Raw genomic sequence first — 19,877 nt, forward strand, 5'->3', positions numbered from 1 at the left:
AAGCTGGGCGGAAATGCATTCCCTGACCTTGTGGCACTACGACCAAAAAGGAACGCTTGTTTTTGTTCCACAAATGTGACACCTTTCGAGCCCTTGACACTCCGACTGGTCTCTGTCATTTGTGTTTATCGGATTATACGAAATTTGTGGAAAATACAAGTGAAGTTTCAAACAGACTTTATTTTACGGAACAATTTGGTTCACTGAAGTATTAAATATTAAAACGCTGAAATATTAATTTATTTAGATATATTTCTCTTAGTTCGTACGTGGTCGAAATACAGTGGCTGCTAAAGGATCCAGCCAAACTGTAATTTAAATGTATGTTTTTAAAAATATATACAGACTCCGCTCGATTATTGTCTCGAACTTGGTTCACTTCGGGACAATAATCTTATAGGGAGAAATGCTTCAGACATGTGGTGGGGGTAACGCCTGGACAATAATCGTGTAGAGCAAACCAGGCGATAATCGAAAGGAGTTTGTAACACGAATAAATAATTGATATACCATTTATACCCTTAATTCTTAATATTGAGGATACATTGCTTCTTCAGACTTGGTGACATTAAACATTTGTCTTGCATAAAAATAATCTGTTCTCCTGTTTTTAACAAATACGGGCCAAAAGTTATGGCGTAGGTATGGGGGAAATACAGTTCAGCTGAAAACTTTTGGCAGCCACTGTATTTCGTCGTCATTGTATTTTTGGAGATCTTTTATACGACTAAGGGATTCTGCTTAACTCTGAGTTAATAATTCACAGGCGTAGTATTTGTCGAATAACGAACATCAGCAGAAACTTGAAAAAAATTGAAGGTAAAGTAGAATTGTTTAGCACACACAGTTTTGAATATTTTTAAGATTTAATCTTTAAGAAGCGCTGTAATAAGTTTTGCTGATATTGGACGAATAATTAAATGGCGTCATAAAGTAAGGACTAACATTCTCAATTTATTTAAACAAAGCCAATTAATTTAGCGATTCCTTTTTTAATTTCTCATCGTACCTCACAGAATATTCTTACGTTTGTGAGTTTAAACTCTATAATTTCAGTCTTAAAACTACGCATTGACTTTCATTTGTTATACGTATTCGTCTCCACTAGAAACAGTTAAAAGAAAGAGGAAACATAAAGTGATTCTTAGAACATTACACTGCACTCAGTTAAATGATATATACAATAAAATATTGATTACGGTCTAATGTGTCTGAAATTTTGTAATATAATTATCAAGGGGTGGTTTTTAAACTAGTGGTCATAATGTGAAGGGTAAAGGGGAAAAGCTGGGAATGTGCACTTTTATTGCTTTTATGGGAAACAACTCATTTTGTTGCCAGCAACTGTAACTAAAGGATTGTCGAATCACAAAGAATTACGAAATAAACTGTCCACATAAGACAACGTTAACGATTTCATGTAGGTACTTGTTGAAAACAGTGGTGGACTAAAGAATTGAAAATTAATATTTTCAATAAAGCTGTTTTGGGTGATTCCTTGTTTTTCCCTTTACCCTGCATATGTAGATTTGAATGTATAATTTCCATTCACGATTTAAATCTAATATAGAAGATATGAAACACGTCACAAAGAGATGTATGGCGACCAAAAAGCCTAATCGTTAAAAAGGAATGTGGGCACCCCCGTTACGGTCGGATTTCGCAGATACATAGTTTTTTTTTCGCTATAATTCTCTAAACGAAATGTCTCACTACTGTTTCTATTAGCTGTACACGAGGCATCCCGCTCGACATATTGCACAATTATTAACGATGGGACCAAATGCGAAATAGTATCCAATCTCGACGACATACGTTCGAATTCCCTATTAATACTTCCAATCGCAAAAAAAAAACGATACGTATAAATATAAAACCTGTCTATGCTAAATGTATTTGTGAAAATATTGATTGTTTAACCTTCAAAAATAACTTCAATACTCGAAAATGGCTCGACATGTAGGTACTCATTTTAAAAGAACGTGAAATATTTTGTATCGTTGATTTCGAACACGACTGAATAATACCACATACATATTGGTGATAGTTAATGGTATATTAAAGAAATAAAATATTTATTCTTACAAACATCAATTGAAGTTAAAGAAATGAAATTTAAATGAAATTTAGATTTTTTTTTGTAAATCTATACAATGAAATGAACTTTATTCGTTTTTGTTTGATTTTTATCAATTCATATTGAATTCGATCCCATCGATAATAATTATATCAAAAGTACCCGAATTCTTTCGTTCGAGGCCGTTAATTCAGTATTCTCTACAGTTTTACTGTGCTCTTTCGATGCACCGTGTTCTTCTTTTTTTTTTTTTTTTTTTTTTTTTTTCATTTTTTTCCTCCCGAAACGGGCTACGTCACACATAGACCGCGTCTCGGTTTCGTTAACGATTTAACACTTCGATAAAATTTGGTAAATCATGTTTGAAACCGCTACTACAAAAATCTGCATGTTTAGAATTTTACGTCGTAACAAACTTAGTTAATAGCGTGATAACATTACGTAATACCTATATTAGTTCTTTCGTTTTCTTTAATGTTCGTAACTGGACACGTTTAGTAGTCCATCTTTCTCTTCGTTATTACAGAGGTCTTTTCCGTATCTTAAAATTGTACTCCTTCTTCGCGTGTAAATGATGTTCAGTTACGGAGCATGGAAGTATCATAGCGAGTAACTTTCCTCAAACACGGACTTTATAGTTAAACGATATTAATTCGATAGTTTAGTTTCGAAATATGAAAGTATAGTTATTAAGTTATTTAAATTAATTTACTTCAGAAATCAATAATTATCATCACCAATATGTAATTATGAATTGGAAAGTAATTGTTTACGAGTAATTAATATGCGATCATTACAGAAAAATAATTTTTTTCAAAAGCAATTCACAAAAAGCTTTCGAATAATTGGATAGTAATCGTAATCTAAAATTCCTTCAAATTCCTCGATTCACTCGACGAACATGAAAACGATTATCCATCTCTTCTGTTAGAAGAGTTAAACGATGCGGGCAAATATTCCGATAAGTCATTTTTAACGCCTCACTAACGATACAAGCATCTGATACGAGATCGTATATAACACATTGATCACTCATTCAGGCGCAATCAGTCCGTATTCATTGCTCGATGCAAACCAATTTCTATCGTATCCGATCCCTTTCATTCCGGAACAAGAAGATCAACCACCGTACCAGTCAACATTGTACGAATGTAATTAATGATCTCATCACCGTACTTCGAGTATTTCTGTTCTTTTTTTTTTTTTAGTTCATTTTTTAATTATGATATGGCAAAACTTACAGCCTATGCATACTGAAAGCTTGAATTCGTGTACTCTTGCAGATATAAATGAGCTGAAAACGAATTTATTATGTGAAGTCTATATCACGCTGCTTTGTTGCATAGGGTAGATTGAAAATTTTGGTACAGTCGAGACCAAACAAAATGAATCTCGGGAAACAAGAGAAATCGTAGAAGAAACTGTCGTTTTCGAAAAGAATAATTTCAAAATTCTTTCGTGTACTATAGTACCGTTCAAGTCAATTTCAATAAATTCCTAAATACATTTTATTTCTGTCTTTTTACTGTCACTAAATTTTCAAATGATATCAGAACTTCCTTTATTTTCATATTCTTAATAACTTATTTCGTTCATTTTATCAACATGGCTTAACTAAAGCCGTTGTTGTTTATCCGATAAAACATGCGACAATGAATAACTTAATTAAAATACGAAACGAATAATTTGAATAAAAATTCGAATAAATTGTCGCTTAAACCCCTTGAGTAACAGAATACAACATACGATCATTATCCCTGATGATTTACCGTAATTTGTAAAAAACAACTACTAAAAATCTTTGTGTCCCATATAAATAAAACAATATTCCGATGACCTCAGAAATCATACGTTCCAATAACGAAGAAAAATCTTCTCTTATTACCAGACTGCAGATGTCATACATTTACACCATACACAGTTGTCTAAAATTCAGTATAATAAGAAGTTTGTTGTCACCGTAACAAGGTTTCCGTTTCATTTAGAACTTAGAAGAATCCTTTCGAGAGTAAAGAAATTTCAGTCTGACTCCAGTTTCAGTAAATTAATCCGCAAAAGTCCATACTTCCACAAAACATTCGCAGTCTATTCCAGTCAACGCTACAAGATACGTGTACCTATTAGAGACCTCGATTACATGTGTATATAAATACACATGTACACGTATAATTAAGGTACCCGTGTTTCAGTCCTTGTAGTTTTTAATGCACGAGTGAAAATACACGAGTATGAGCCATTCCACGGAATTTTTATATGATCAAATTAATAACATAAATGACATTAATGTTGAATTTCAAACATAACGCCACGCGTTTTGTTTTATCATATAATAGGCTATTAATAGTTTTCTTAAAATGTCTATAAATATTGACGTACTTCGATTCCCATAAATTACCGAATTAATAAAATGAAGGTAGTACAAAATATACATATACGCCTTTCTATCTGTTACGATAGGTGATAAAATTACAAATTACCGAGATGGTCGAACGAAATGTTTACAGTTTATCTTGGGAAAACGATAGAACTGTTGCAAATTTGAAAAAAAATGTGTTACTGTGACCGTAATTCCTCATGCGTTTTGACGTGCAATGGCTCGTGCCCGTGTACAGACTCCTCTCGATTATTGTCCGGAACTCGGTTCACTTCAGGACAATAATCTTATAGGCAGAAATGCTTTAGACTCTCGTAAATTCGTTTTTTTCCCAAAGCCAGAGCCTCGGCAAGAAAAGCAGAGGGGCAACAAAATATGCGCTCGACAGGTTCCACGGCCTCCCCCCTCCCAATGGTGGGGATAACGTCTGGACAATAATCGTGTAGAACCAGCCAGATGATAATCGAGAGATTTCTGTATTTCAGTACCCGTGTCCCCGTGTATTAAAAACTACACGGACTGAAACACCGGTATATTAATTACATATGTATTTTTAATAGTTCAAAGCCATGATCTCTAATACCTATACGTCCTATATACATATGCTAATAAGATTCGTTCCCCGTCCGACTGTACCAAACTTATCCATCTACCCTGAGAAATTAACCCTCGACAAGTTTTCTATCTTCATCGTCACGCTCTGCCAGTAGTGACACGACGACAGCCTGAAAAAACAACCTTATTAATTGTAATCTGATAGCGGACGCCTCGAGTGGCGGCCATCTTGTCGCCGCTCGTATTCACAATCGATACAGGAAAACGCGATCTCTCGAAGTAAACACAACCGTTGTTTGCTTCCTCCTTTTTACCCATCTTTCTTTTCTCCGCCATTTTTTCTGTTCTTTTTTTTTCATTTTTCTTTCTTCGAGGCTCGAGAGAGTTGCGAGAAAGATATATAATCGGTGGGTCGACAACGGCTCCTTAAATGTACTCGGCAAACATTATCCAATAGGTTACGTTTAATAGGGCGAATAGGAACGGGAAGAAGACCCGCGAGACACGATCGATGTTCAGGGCGCGCATACGCGCCCTTTGGGCGGGCGTCGGGCCGGGCGGTGGACCTGCTGGCGATTTCTGCGATCGGCCGGACAACAACATTGCGTTTTCCTGCGTGACAACGATCAACACAACTTGAACCGTCGCGACGCCAGACGTCGCTTCTGTGCCTCGGAGATGCTTACCGCGGAGACTCGAACGCGCGGATAGGGACGACGCACAGTGATCCCGAAACACGAATTAGCTGTTCACGACTATTTTAACGTTATTTCACTACTTAAGGACAATAATATATAGGTCGTTGAATTCGTCTTGACGTCAGCTATAATACTATTAAGTAAAAAATATATAGTGACCATAACAAAATCAAGGTGACCTTATATTTTATTAAAAAAAATTTTCTTTATTAATTTTTTATATTGGAATTTGTAGAAGAGAAAGTGCTGATTAATCTTTGTTCGACACATTTTTTTGTCAGAGCATCGAAAATACCTGAAAAATCGTGATGACGTGTAAATTGAGATTCATGATTGCATGATTTTATAGTTAAATAAACAGAATAATCCATAATTTTTGGAGTAATAGGTTTTATTATTTAACCTTGCAATAATACTGCAATTTAGCAGCAAAAACAGTTTAATTAAAATATGAAAGCCAGGAGAGCCTCTTAATGCGTCACGCAATTCCAGCGACTGTTCCGCTTCAAACAATAATAATTTCGTTTGTGGGACGTTGTGGGACATAATTCTTGCATGATTATATAGGGAAAAGTATAATGAAAATATGCTACTTTGCAAAAATGCGGGAAGACTTGGGACTAAAAATATATCCCTCGTCAATTATGGAAAACTTAGACGATTGTCTTTAGTTCATTGAGTATTATTTTTTTCAAGAAATTATAAACTTTGCTTCTTAATCCAAAATGCACCTTCAAAATAAGGAAATACTCATTATTTAAAAAAAAATTGAGAACATTACGTCAAATAGGTTCTTCAGAGTATCAATACAAAGATAGATCAATTTTTTCGGGTAAAATAGGATTCAGAAAATGTTCAACTTTAAATGCTCGTTCTAATCACGATTTGTAACAAATTTTATTAGTTTCACCGTTTTCTGAAACACTGGACATTTATAAAACGAGAGACATACGATAAACATCGATATGAGGACATCAATTTTTTAGCATGTGAACAGCTAATTCTTGGTTCTGGACCACTGTACGACATTTGGCGGCGGCGCACTAATGGTCCTTTTTCCCGAAAAGTTGGCGAAAATTCAGTTTTTGAAGTAAGTAACAGCTTGTTGCTAGTATGACACATTTAACACTAGAACTACCAACGATAAACGCATATCTTTTTCGATCGATCGATAAATATGGCAAACTTTTGAAAATTTACAAATTTATAAATTAGCTACTTTCTTTAATGTCGTGTCGTAATAAAAGTTACAAAGGATCTGAGAAAATGTATTTTTATAACATTTTTTTCTTTTCTTTTTTTTTTCATTTTTCTTTCTTCGAGGCTCGAGAGAGTTGCGAAAAAGATATATGTATGTATAATCGGTGGGTCGACGGCGGCTCCTTTAGGTTATCAAAAGGTTGACTAAATTATCAAATGAAGTTTTACATTTTCAGTTTTCATTTCTGTTCTGTAAATACCCTGATAACCAGTTGTGTACAAGTTTCGAGCAAATTGCCAGCAAATAATGACAAAAGTTGTTTAAAAAAACCATAGCCATCTGTTTCCGCATTTGACTTGGGTTTTGCAAGCAACCTCAGTTAATTAAATGATCAAGCTAATTGGCAGCAAGTCTTGCAACATGACCTGTGTCAAATTGGGGACAAAAACGGAACAGAGTCTATGTTGCTGCTGATGTGCATGCAAGTTGTTTATAGCAAATATTGCATTAAACTTGCAGCCATAACTTTTTAACAGGCATTAGACAAAATTCGCGCATTTGTCCAATGGCTGTTATTACGTGTGAAATTAAATTTTGAATTTCTAACAAGGTATTCGAATTCAGCAACCCCAAAAACACGAGAATAGGGATTTTTATGAAAATTCAATGAAGTTAGGAGGTTTGGCCAGCTTTTCGGGAAAAGGGACCAATATACAGTGGCGTACAAAAAGGTTACCACTTTTCCGAATTGTCTTACTTTTATTATTTTCGAACCTATACCTAGAACTTCAGTACGCGTTTAATATATATTTTAATAAAGAATTAAAATCTGCGTGAAATCCACTATATTAAGGTTTTAAATTGATGTCAAGAAAGAATAAATATTAAACAAGTCAGAAAAGTGGTGACGTTTTTGCCCACTAGTGTGGGTCCTAAAGTCAATCCTTTCTGTGTAAAATTAATTTCTATATTTAGAAACGTTCGATATCGTAAGTGAGTTTCTTCCCAACATATTGAATGTAAAAGGAAAACATTGCACAGCTATATGACAACAGGCAATACCAGATACGGAAGAATATTTGTAAAATCCAGACGTGAGTTTTATACTAAAATGAAAGGAAGACATATGAAACATCTGTAACAACTGTAAAAACAGAATTTCTATATTTCATTTTCAAAGAATTAATTGTAAGACTAATGTTCATTAGAAATTTTAAGAAGATTAGTTTAAGAAATTAGAAATTTTAAGAAAATCAACACAGGTCTCGAAATCAATCCCTAAAGTCTGAGACCTTCCTTTTTCATCACCCTGTATGCACCTACAGTAACGTCTCGATTAGTGCGACGTACTCAGGTCCGCTTCGAAGCATTCCTGGCAAGGCGGAAAGGTTTTCAGCCCCTCATAAATTAGCTTTTTACTCGAAACCGAATCTCTGCTAAGCTTCTGTTTACTTTATTTCGATTAATTTCAGAGGGGATCTCCCAGTGGTGGAAATAAACTCGTGTCGTATTCATCGAGGGATCACTGTAAATGGTTTTCGTACGCGAAATTCTTTCCCTCTGGGTGATACCACTCTGTATATACGTCTTTCTCCGAGGCACAGAAGCTGTCTGACATAAATGCACACAGGTAATCTTCTATCCAGGCGTTACCTTAGTGGCGATGTCGAATATCTTGTCGAGCTTCGCTGTATCGGTGCCACTGGAAGACGGGGGCGCCGGCGGTGGCGTCGGTTTCGCGGCTGGCGCATCCGAATCACCGAGCACGATGTTCACCAGACAATATTCCATCAACGCCATGAACACGAATATCGTGCACACCGACATGAACGCGTCCACCGCCTTCAAGTACGAGACAGGTGGCAGGGACGCTTGACTTTTCGCGTGTTGCGTCGACAGAGTCAGCAAGGAAGTCACCCCGAGCGTCACTCTGGCTGGCGCCGCTTCCGGTTTTATCCAGAAGGAGACCCACTGAGCAATAATACGGACAATTTAGTTCCCATTCAACGGAGACAGTGATGTCTTCACGAGATTTTTCGATTCGGTTGTGAAACGACGACATTTTCGATTTAGCTTATTCACAATGTACAGGGTGTTCGATTTCAGTCGATCCCCTCGAGTATCTCCGAAATCATTCATGATTCCGGAAAATGTTTCGAACAGAAGTTAGATGGTTTCGAGGGGAGTATAATTTGATGGCAATAGTATTTTTGTAGGTGGAGGCGTAGAGTACATACAAAGGTCAACTTTATTTTTTTAAATTGCAATCATATATTTTTGAATGCATTGATCGTTGCAGCTCATCAGTCCCTGTAAAAAATTATTATCCTACTTATATCGAAAAAGCACTATTTTGGGAGGTATTTTAATTTGAACATCACGCATGATGTCTATGGACGCACTTGTGAATACCAACTTTAGGAAGGTGAACATTGTATTACTAGAACCACTTTTAGAATTTTGTTATTTTGAAATTAAAATATCTTCTAAACAAATGGTTTTTGGACACAAATAGCTTGATACTTCTTTTATAGAGAATGGCCAGCCGCATCGACTAGTGCATTGAAAAAGTACACAATTCTATTAAAAAAAATAAAGTTGACCTTCATATGTCTTCTACGCCTCCATATACAAAAATAATTACAGACATCAAATTAGGTCCCCCTAGAAACCATTTAAGTTTACTTTGAAATATTTTCAGGTGTCATAAACAATTTCGAAGAAATTCCTGGGGATTGACTGAAATGGGTCACCCTGTATACTCGATCCGGTGTGAAAAACGCGATGAAAGAGGAATTTTTATGGAAAAATTGATTGCAAATATTCAGAAATAAAACAGCGGTTATAATACGAAATAATCTAAATAATACGAAGTAATACGAATTAATACGAAATAATACGAAATAATACGAAATAATACGAAATAATACGAAGTAATACGAAATAATACGAAGTAATACGAAATAATACGAAATAATACGAAATAATACGAATTAATACGAAATAATACGAATTAATACGAAATAATACGAAATAATACGAAATAATACGAAATAATACGAAATAATACGAAATAATACGAAATGATACGAAATGATACGAAATGATACGAAATGATACGAAATGATACGAAATGATACGAAATAATACGAATTAATACGAAACATAAGACAAGAGTAACTGCAATTATCGTGCAACTACGATGGTGAATGATAAAGTCGACGAAATAATTTTAATATTCGATAAAATAAGGAATAATTAAAAAAAAAAGAGATATTGAACAAGAAGGGATTAAAAGAGGAGAAAGTTTAGCAGTAAATAAATGAGAGGAGAAAAATGATAAAAGTAATGGTAAATTGTAAAAAGGGATTAGGTTTCATGCAGAATTTTTCACGAAAATGAATGATGCAGGTGTGTATGATGATGATGACAAAAACAACAAGCAACGATCAGGTCCACTTACCGACATGATAACGATAAGACATGTAGGAACGTAGGTATGGAACAAGTAGTAGCCGAGCCTACGTTTTAGGACGAACACTACTTCGAGGCAAGTGAAATTACCTAGAGAACAAAAAACCTTCATCCATCAGAGATCCTAATTTGTACAAAAATGACTTTTAGATTAAATGTTTTTTAGATTATAACTTGAACAAAATTCTTATTATCCCTGTTTATAAAAACCGCTTCTATAGGCAACCCCTATATAACGCGGTAGTTTCATAACACGGGTACAGAATTGAGAGAATCCTTGAATAAGACAGTATTCACTGACGACCGCGAGTTTTAATCATCTCGCGTGCCTAGGTATCGTCGTGTGTCAATAAAACAATTATAAATGTAAATTATTTTGAAATGTGAAAACAAGAAATTGTAACGTACTAAAATCAAATTATTATTCTTCCTAAGCAATTTGCACAACTGGAAAAAAATGAATATTTCAAATACAGTAATGTCTCAATAAGTGTGACGTATTCGGGTCCGCTTTGGAGCATTCATGGCAAGGCGGATAGGTTTTCAGCCCCTCATAAATTTGTTTTTTTACCCGAAGCCGAGCCTCTACTTAGTTTCTGTTTATTCTATTTTGATTGGTTGCAAAGGGGAACTCCCCCAGTGGTGGGAATAACGCCGTTGCTTGTGTCGGATTCATCGAGGAATCACTGTATCGAGTATTATTAAAAATGGCAGACAAACCAAGTCGCGTATTGATACGCTAACAGTCATAATTGTGTTAATGAGCTTTCAGTTTTTATAGTCCAATTTCGATTTACACTACGCAGTCGCGTCAACAATTGAAAACACTGTTATGTCACTGTTTCTCCCCTTTATAAATTACATTTCATTCGCCTTAAAATAAGCTACAATATCTCGAATGTGTTCTATTGTAAATCATCTTTGTTTTTGTTCAACTTTTTAGTTAATTCAATCCTGTAACCTGGAATCTACACCTCGAATATCCACATTTACAACGTAGAAATGTCCAATTTAAAGAAAAACCAGCCATAAATTAAATAATTCGAACACATTTATCAAGCTCCCGAATGCAACGTGATTAAACGTCGGTTTATAGACTGTCCATAAATCTATTTTCGAGCATAACGCTGTCATCTTCAAAAGTGATTACAGACAACAATTCTGCTCGTAGTGTGCTCTTTCTATTTAATCATCCGAGTGTCTGAATCTCTCGTGTACGCGTGAATACAATAGCCGACCGAAAACGACGAAGGTACTGTGAATCGTTCGCAGAATCCTCGTTGCCTTTTCATACGAGATCGTTCACGCGAGAAAACGTTTTCCAATCGGGGGCCCCATTCAGTTAATTAGATTAATTAATGAGGAAGGAGAGAGAATAAAGGAAAATCGCGGACGAAACGGAAAAAGAAAAAAAATCGTGACAACTCACCGGTCGAATAGACCTGCGTGCAATCGGCCGTGTAGTTCTTAACCAGTTGCAGCTGGGGCAGCTCGATGTTCTCGTCGACGACGAGTGGCACGTCGGGATCCCACTGGAAGATCATTTCATCCGTCGTGTGCGACACTGTTGACCGAGTTGTTTTGTCCTTGTCAAATCGCACGGGCATTCACGAATCGCGAGAAACTAAAGATCGTTTTCTCATAGGATCGGGACTCGACGGGGGAAGTGAATAGGACATTATTCGTGCGAAACGATACAACACACCCGGATTTACGTCATCGTGCCTGACGAGAAACCGAGGGGTTCGATTTTGTGTTCGACCGAAGCTGACGAGGATGAATCGAACGTACACACGCATAATTACGTGAACACTTGGTCTATATGATGAAAATGTGATGTTTTGTAAAAATGATAGGTACATTTTTTTTTTCCAGAAACAAAAGGAATTCTGTACTTATTCGAACTGTATTTTTACTGTAAAGGTTAAATATTAATGCCAGAGACGTCGCATTACACTTCGACTCAAAGAAAACAGAATAATATTCTTCTTTGTTGAATCGATTTTGACATCGTCAACACGAGTCTGACTCGATGTTATAGGGCAAAGGGTTAAAGTACCCAAATAGCACATGGCGCCTTGAAGACAGCTGAAAGCCGCCTCAGACCTAAGAAAGCTATTAAATGGGCGTCTTTAAGGCGTCATGTGTTATCTGGGTATATTCACCCAGATAGTACCGTAGATCCAAAGGACGTCCGTTTCATGTCCTGCTTATATCCGAATGTCCTATGACCATTTTTAACATCCCTAGGATATTCGTATTTGATATTATCAAAAAATGAATATTATCGTGAATTTTACTAAACAGGAAGTAATGTTTCGAATTTTATAGTCATATGGTCTGAGTTAGGTTTTTCAATCAAAAGACAAAGTTTTCATAATTTACAATGGATACTCAGTGATTGGTTTATACTGTTTGCTAGAACAGTGAAAAAATACAGCTGTTACCGTTCTACAAAAATAGGATAGAAAAAAGGCTAAAAGGGTAAAGAATAGCACAAAAAGAAGAGCACAACTCACGGCTTTCCATTTGTAGTTTGCACTCCTGAGTGTCATGGGGATAGATCAGGAAGTTCATCGCACAGGATAGCTTTAATGTTAATCTGAAACATTTACGAAACAACGATGTTTTACATGAAAATTAAACGATAAATATTTTACGAAAATAATAACGTCTTAATTTGATTGAACGAGAAATATTAGAAACGATATAAGCTGTAAATTATATCAGATGTACGAAATAGTAATGGTTGTTTTTCAAAAATCTTTACAAATACTGAATAATTGCTACGACATCTATGACTCGAAATAGTTCCTCTTATTTTTTGTAGTTCTATTAAAAGTCGAATTCTTTGTTGATATAATAAAATGAAATAGAACGTAATACATACTAACTTAAATTCAAGGAACATTAACTTTTGCACGCATCTGATATTTATCACTTGTAAAGATTGGTGTTTCTTACTTGACCATGTATAAAATAGTCTTGTCTTTGTACAGCCACAAGTAGTGATTAGGAATAGTCATCGTCTGGAAGGTCACAGATTTCGCGTTCTTGAAGAATGAATCCGGCCGCCACATATTCTTCAACCAGTCCACTTCTAATAATCTGATCCACAATATTCAATAACATTCCAGTGAATTTCAGTAAAAGACATACAAAATATTCAAATTATTTAGCAAAACATATGAGCCGTTCACAGGCTAAAGTGGCTAACCCTATTTTTTTAACTATTCCAAATTTTAACGCCAAAGCACTGGATTGGTGCTTAGCATTTAATATTTAAACTAAATTTTTTAAAATACTAATTTTGTGGGGTTAATTAGTGTGGAGAATGAAAGACTCATGTCTACACATAAAAAATAATCACAAAAATTACTCAAAATCGAAAACCATCGTTTTCAGAATTTGACCATTATTTCTTATCGAAACTTATACATTATGAGCCATTTTTCCGAATCACGTACCTATATTCAGACGTCATATTTTCTGGTAATCGCAGTCTGTTATCTTTCCAGGTTTGAGCGAAAAATATATCGGCGGCGTAAGTCTACAAAAAAAATCACAGCAATTATATAGTATCATACTGTTGTCCAATAAATGTCGTTTTTCGGTGTGCTTCATTTCCGCCATCTTAAAAACGTTAAACATGAGATTGAGAAATTTGTAACTCGTTGTCAAGAGTGTGCCGGTTCAGATTGATCTCACTTCAATTACAAATTTTCTTTACAAGACAAGTTATAATTGTTCGAACTCTACACGAACGACATTTATTATGCAACAACCTAATAATTTTATTTCATCTATATTGCCTAGATGACTCATTTGCTGATAGACTATAATGTCTTTGTTACACAAGATTTTATATATGTATATTTATTAGGTGTACCAATAAGTAATCCATCCTTTTTTTTTAATTTCGAGGCAATATATATTTTTCCTTAAAAGTGTTTTCTCACCATTCACTGAGTAAACACGATATAGGATGTTGAAAAACCATTACGAACTCAAACGAAGCACTATACAATATACCAGAGTTTCATAAAGACTAATACTAATTTCTCCAAGTAATAGTGAAATACTTATTGGTACACCTAATACATAGGTACATACACACAATTATAACTGAATTGCGGATTTTATGTATTTACTGCATACGTCGATTGTGGAAAATACGATAAAATAAAAAATTACGTGTAGATTAAAGCAATTTTTTATACATATCAGACCTACTGAAACTCTCAATAGGACGAATAAATTTTTAGTTAAATTTTATTGTTTGAATTCAATTTCGAACAATTTCAATTTTCATAACCAGATTACGGATTTTTAATCAAATATTAATTTTTGTACACTAATTTATAGTAATTGAAACCGAATAAAAATTTTGTTACCATTAATAATTCTATCAGACTCCAAATAATGTTTAAGCCTTGTGAAGGTTTATTAAATATTTTGTGTTAAAGGATTAATGTTATAATAAAAAAATATTAGAAAAGTAGAAACAACCCCTAAAATCGAAATTCTGTGATAGATGTTTTTAAAATGAAGTTAATATTTCGTTGAAAGCGATATTTAAATTTTTGTGCGGTTTTAAAAAAGCAACTTTGAACTGTTGTGTTCAACGTATACCATTGAATTCTCATCTATGGAGTCGAGTCCCATTACGGTTACGTGGAAATAGACGACGGTCGCTTGTCCATCTTTCTTCGGGGGTCGCATTTTGTCGTAGAGTTTTGGGTCTTCTGGCAAAAGATCGTAGAACTCCAAGCTCCTCCTAAAATTGCATAGTATTCCTTGAACTAGATTAGTATCTCTTTAGTGAAGCAAAGTATCTGTCGATTGACAGATCAAATTTTTGCTGTAGATCCTCAATTAACAAGAAATAAATACTTTAAGAATAAGAGATGGAAGAAATAGTTTCTATTACAAACGTACATATGTATTCCTCACTACTATAGGGTACGTTTTCAAATGTAAAATTTCAATTTTCCATCAAAATCTATCTTGTTAACCATTTACAATATTAACCTTCCTTAGGTAAACATATTTTTTCACACTCCGTAGGCAAATTGAGTCGTTTACATCCAAGCCTAATTTTTCTTACAATTTTAGGCTTTCAAAAAATCTGCAAACATTCTAGAACACTTATCAAAGTCCTTACTAGATTATACAATCGTTCGTTAAGTCAGACGATTAAAACTTGTTTCAATAAAAATAAAAATTCGGTAGAAAGTCCAGGAAAAATAAACTTTAGCTTGGCTCGTCGACGACCCACATTGCCAACGAAGGGTTACAAATATTTAATAATCACCTACAAATAGGTTTTTAACTGAATTTCTAAAATGCATTAAGATTTAATATTTCGACAATAAATTAAAATTGAGTATTTGTACGTTCGATACTTCTCCAACAATCAACAGACATTTCACATAACTATTAACCGGTCGATCACTAATATGATTATCACCGGTAGCCTCATCGATCAATGATATATTTATCACTGAAATTTCTCTACCTTCAAATTTCTAAGTACCAAAACAAAACACACATTTACAGTTATTACCAAATAAAAGATTACTTCACAACAGAATAGTATTTTCAATGTCTAAGAAATGAATTACGAAAATAATCAGTGATTAAAAAATGGTGTTCGTCACTCCTAGTAACTAATTTTCAGCGAACATTTCGCGAACGTGCCACCATTTTCGTCTTTCAACTCTCCACTCGACGAAGAGAAATCGGATGTTTCACTGCACCGTATCATTGTTCGTTTACACACCATCCACAAATCACGTAATGCACAGAATCACCATTGAAATCACAGAAGCCCAGAACTGCTTCTCGACTACACTGTGGCGTCCATTTGTCACACTTGGATGATCCTTATGTCGACGCACCGAGAAACACCACGACCCGTACTGCCAGAAGTTCGCACAAGCAATGACGGTTTCATTACTTCCGCGTGGGACGTTTTTCACAGCGGTCATTGCAACGTACAAACTTCAATGTCACTGAGACAATACACTGCGTAATAATCATTGTAACGTTGCTTTATAGGTATATAAACATTTAACTCCACTGCAGGACACTGCGGCAACAATTTTAACCTCTGAATTCTTACCTGTAGTTAGAAGAACCGTTGAGCAATTTCATTATTTTCTTTAAACTACCAATATTAACTTAAAGCTTTAAACTATTATTATTATCTGATTGTTTATAAATTGGTTTTCTGTTAGAGAATGTACGTGTAAGTTCAGAAACTACAGTGGTTCGATTTTAATAATCATAATTGTATTAAATATTTGAAAATCTTTGTTGTGTAAGATATTGTTTAGATACACTCAGAATATATTTTCCTTTTAATTTAATTTTGTCTACAAAATATTTTAAAGCCGTACTCAAATTATTTATTTTGTATTCCTTCAAACGATTGAATATGAAACATTGTGAACATAGTCGGAATAATATTATTACTAGTTACGATGAAATTCGTAATGACGAAAAGGAAGGAAACAATACTGACTAACGAAAAATGATATTTAGTCAGTACAATATATATCTCCAATAAGAATACAAAAAAATTGTTCCTACGTATGGAACATAGTTTCTGGGAAGTTTCCGTAATTTCCGTAACTATCAAAACAACGGAAAACTTTTTCTAAATATGAAATAAATACTCTCTCACTGTCAAGCATAAATATCTCTGCAAACCAAACAATCTAAACAAGATCAGAATCTGGAATAACGAAAGATCTTCATACCCAAATGTGTTTTCTTTAAGTGGCGTACAGACTGCCATACAATCGTCGGAAACACTCTGTCCCAACAATTGACTGAGGGTACAGATACAGATATTTTTGAATCATGTTCAGATTAGTTCATTTAGATAAACATTACCTAGTCGCTGAGTTACAATTCAACGACAGTTGGTCTCGATCGAAGACACACTGTTCTTAGCGATTGTATCTCGATCTCTACGCCATTTTAGGCAACAAACAAGCATTAGAAATCGGTTACCCCAACGATCTACGGATAAAAATACGTTCATTTAACCCCTTGACCTATAACATCGTCTCAGACTCGTGTTAACAATTTTAAAATTGATTCAATGAAGAAGAATATTATTCGATTTTCTTTCAGTTGAAGTGAAATGCCACTTTTACAGTAAAAATACAGTTGCGATAAGTACAGAACTCCTTTCGTTTCTGGGAAACTAACGAGAACAATGTAATCCTGGAGCCTGCAGACGTCAAGAAAATCGTAGGGCAAGGGGTTAACACAAGCAACGCGAGTAAACACGGCACAAGGATTGGTGCTGACGGCCGCGTTAAGATGGCCGCCACGTCGACCAACATCCCGCGCGAAGAGGCAAGACTTCAACGTTACAAAACCAATTACGATAAATATTAAACCATTAAACTTCTTATGTATAATTTCCGATGATTCCTTTCACTTGTCATTAAACGCATTTAACCCTCAACGGTCACATGGGGTCTGTTTGACTCCAAAGCAACTTGAGGCTAAATTTTACAAACGTCCCAAAAATTTTATCGGTAAACATTAAAAATCTAAAATGTTACGATTTTTTAAGTAAAAACACTGACTTTTCCCTGCTTCTGTTTTCACGGATTGTTTAACTACACTGAAATTGAAATCAACACCTATAAAACGTTTCATTCTTATTTTGCACTGTTTGAAGATTGTTCGGTAATTATTTTCAATCTAAACTAATTAATAGTTTGGGTATGGTAATCGTTTAAAGTCTGCGGATTAACTATGACCCCAGTGTGACCGTTATGAAGCTCCAGTGAAGAGTGACCGTTAAGGGTGAAACATAAACGATTAAATTACTCTGAAATAACTGTTATATTTTTACCATCTCATTACTGTCCTTATTTCATCTTTTATTCACGCGTCTTCGTTTATACTCATCCTATCGTTATACCAAAGGGATTCGTCCCGTTAAAACGAGTATTATTATAATTATTATTACAAGAAAGCCTCGCGTCAGAGGATTCTTACTGAGCGTCCGCGGTCGGTCCGAGCAGAAGAAAAATCACAACCGTGGATAGTATTGCGGGGACCATGCCGCCGCCCCCATGTGTCTCGTCCACCGACATCCTTCGTCTCGATCCTCCCTCAGCGCATCTTCTTCGTACCAGAAACGGAAGTTGTAATCGTGCCACGCGTCAATTAGATATACCAATAATTGGCCCACGGTAATAATGACGGTAATAAAAACGAAAATGTGAACAACAACCGAGGGACACCGAGGAAAAGAACGGAAAATCGGTATTTTCGAACTGTGCACCCCAGGGCCACTGGCAGCCCCCCTTCTAGCCTCGGTCGGAGAGACTTTTCTTCCCCTTTTTCTTTTTTTTGACGTTCGACCGTTATCCCCGGACTCGCGTTGGACGTGCAACCGTCGACTGACTTCTTCAAACGACTTTGCCGAAGCTGCAGAATCCTCATCGTCGGCGGGTGTGTAGAGTGGCACGAAGAGTGGAGGTGGCTCGTTGGTAGCGCGGTGGTGGTTGGCGACGGAGGTGGTGGACCAGCATCGATATACACCCCTTTGGTCACCCCTCCTCTTTTGCTCTTAACTCGATACAGAGGGAAGAAGAAACGGGGAGGGGGGGGGAGGATAGAAGGGGGATAGCTGGTGACGTACATACACGAAGAGAGAAGACAGGTTTGGGAAAGGGTCGAGAGTATTCGCGCGGGGGTACCAGGCTGAAGCGACGAGAGTGGTGGTGGTAATCCCTCTGGGTTTTTCGTAGCCCCCGTCGACGACGTGCCCACCACGAGCACGAATCTACCCCAATGCGGCAGGTAGGAAACATTGCACGACCATCACATCCGGTGCGCGATGCCGTAATCGTCGTGTGGTTTTTTCTTCGAGATACACTAAGCCCCGACGCGCTAATTGCGCTACGATGAATGCTGCACGAGGGGAAGAATAAACGAGCGTTGGAGACGAATGGACTATGGCAGCCCCGTGGTTTCGTTTTCCTTTTCTTTTTTCTTGTTCACGAGTGGATACGGTTGCGTTCAAGCGACTCCTTTTAGTTTCGTCTGTGGGACAAGTGGCTTTGGAGGTTCCTCGCGTGGATCTGGTGGCCGATGGTTGGGTAAACGGTGGCAGTGAGAGATGATACGTTAGGTGTACGTACCAGTTGGCAAGCTAGAATTTTGCTTGAATGAATTTGTAGTATATGTAATTTGACTTCAGAATGTATATGTTCCAGTCCCCACTTTTGTAGAAATTATGGTTGGATGGTGGGTTCTGTGGGATGACACGTTAGGTGTAGCAATAGGTGATCTAATCTTTTCTTTTGATGAGTTTCTAGTGTAATTGGAAATCAAAATTTGTTCCAGCCCCTTTTTCGTAGAAATAATAGTTGGATGGATGCTGGTTTTGAGGGATGATACGTTAGGTGTACTGGAAGCAATCCAATATTTTACTTGGATGAATTTGTAGTGTATGTAATTTGA

The 19,877-nt window shown here is 35.9% G+C and overlaps 1 protein-coding gene across 1 annotated transcript; it reads right to left on the reverse strand.

Annotated features, from left to right (window-relative positions):
- Positions 1-5,417: 5,417 nt before the first annotated feature.
- LOC107195155 (glycine receptor subunit alpha-3) lies at positions 5,418-18,680 on the reverse strand. Its single transcript, XM_015584945.1, has 9 exons — positions 18,405-18,680; positions 15,012-15,156; positions 13,847-13,929; positions 13,344-13,487; positions 12,899-12,981; positions 11,809-11,943; positions 10,369-10,469; positions 8,559-8,876; positions 5,418-5,618 (listed from the first exon to the last, which is right to left on the reverse strand). Exons 1-9 carry the CDS (start codon positions 18,500-18,502, stop codon positions 5,433-5,435), a joined length of 1,293 nt encoding a protein of 430 aa, XP_015440431.1. The 5' UTR covers positions 18,503-18,680; the 3' UTR covers positions 5,418-5,432.
- Between the last annotated feature and the right edge of the window lie 1,197 nt (positions 18,681-19,877).

Source organism: Dufourea novaeangliae, unplaced genomic scaffold, assembly GCF_001272555.1.
Source record: "Dufourea novaeangliae isolate 0120121106 unplaced genomic scaffold, ASM127255v1 scaffold18, whole genome shotgun sequence".
NCBI classification, from domain to species: Eukaryota; Metazoa; Arthropoda; class Insecta; order Hymenoptera; family Halictidae; genus Dufourea; species Dufourea novaeangliae.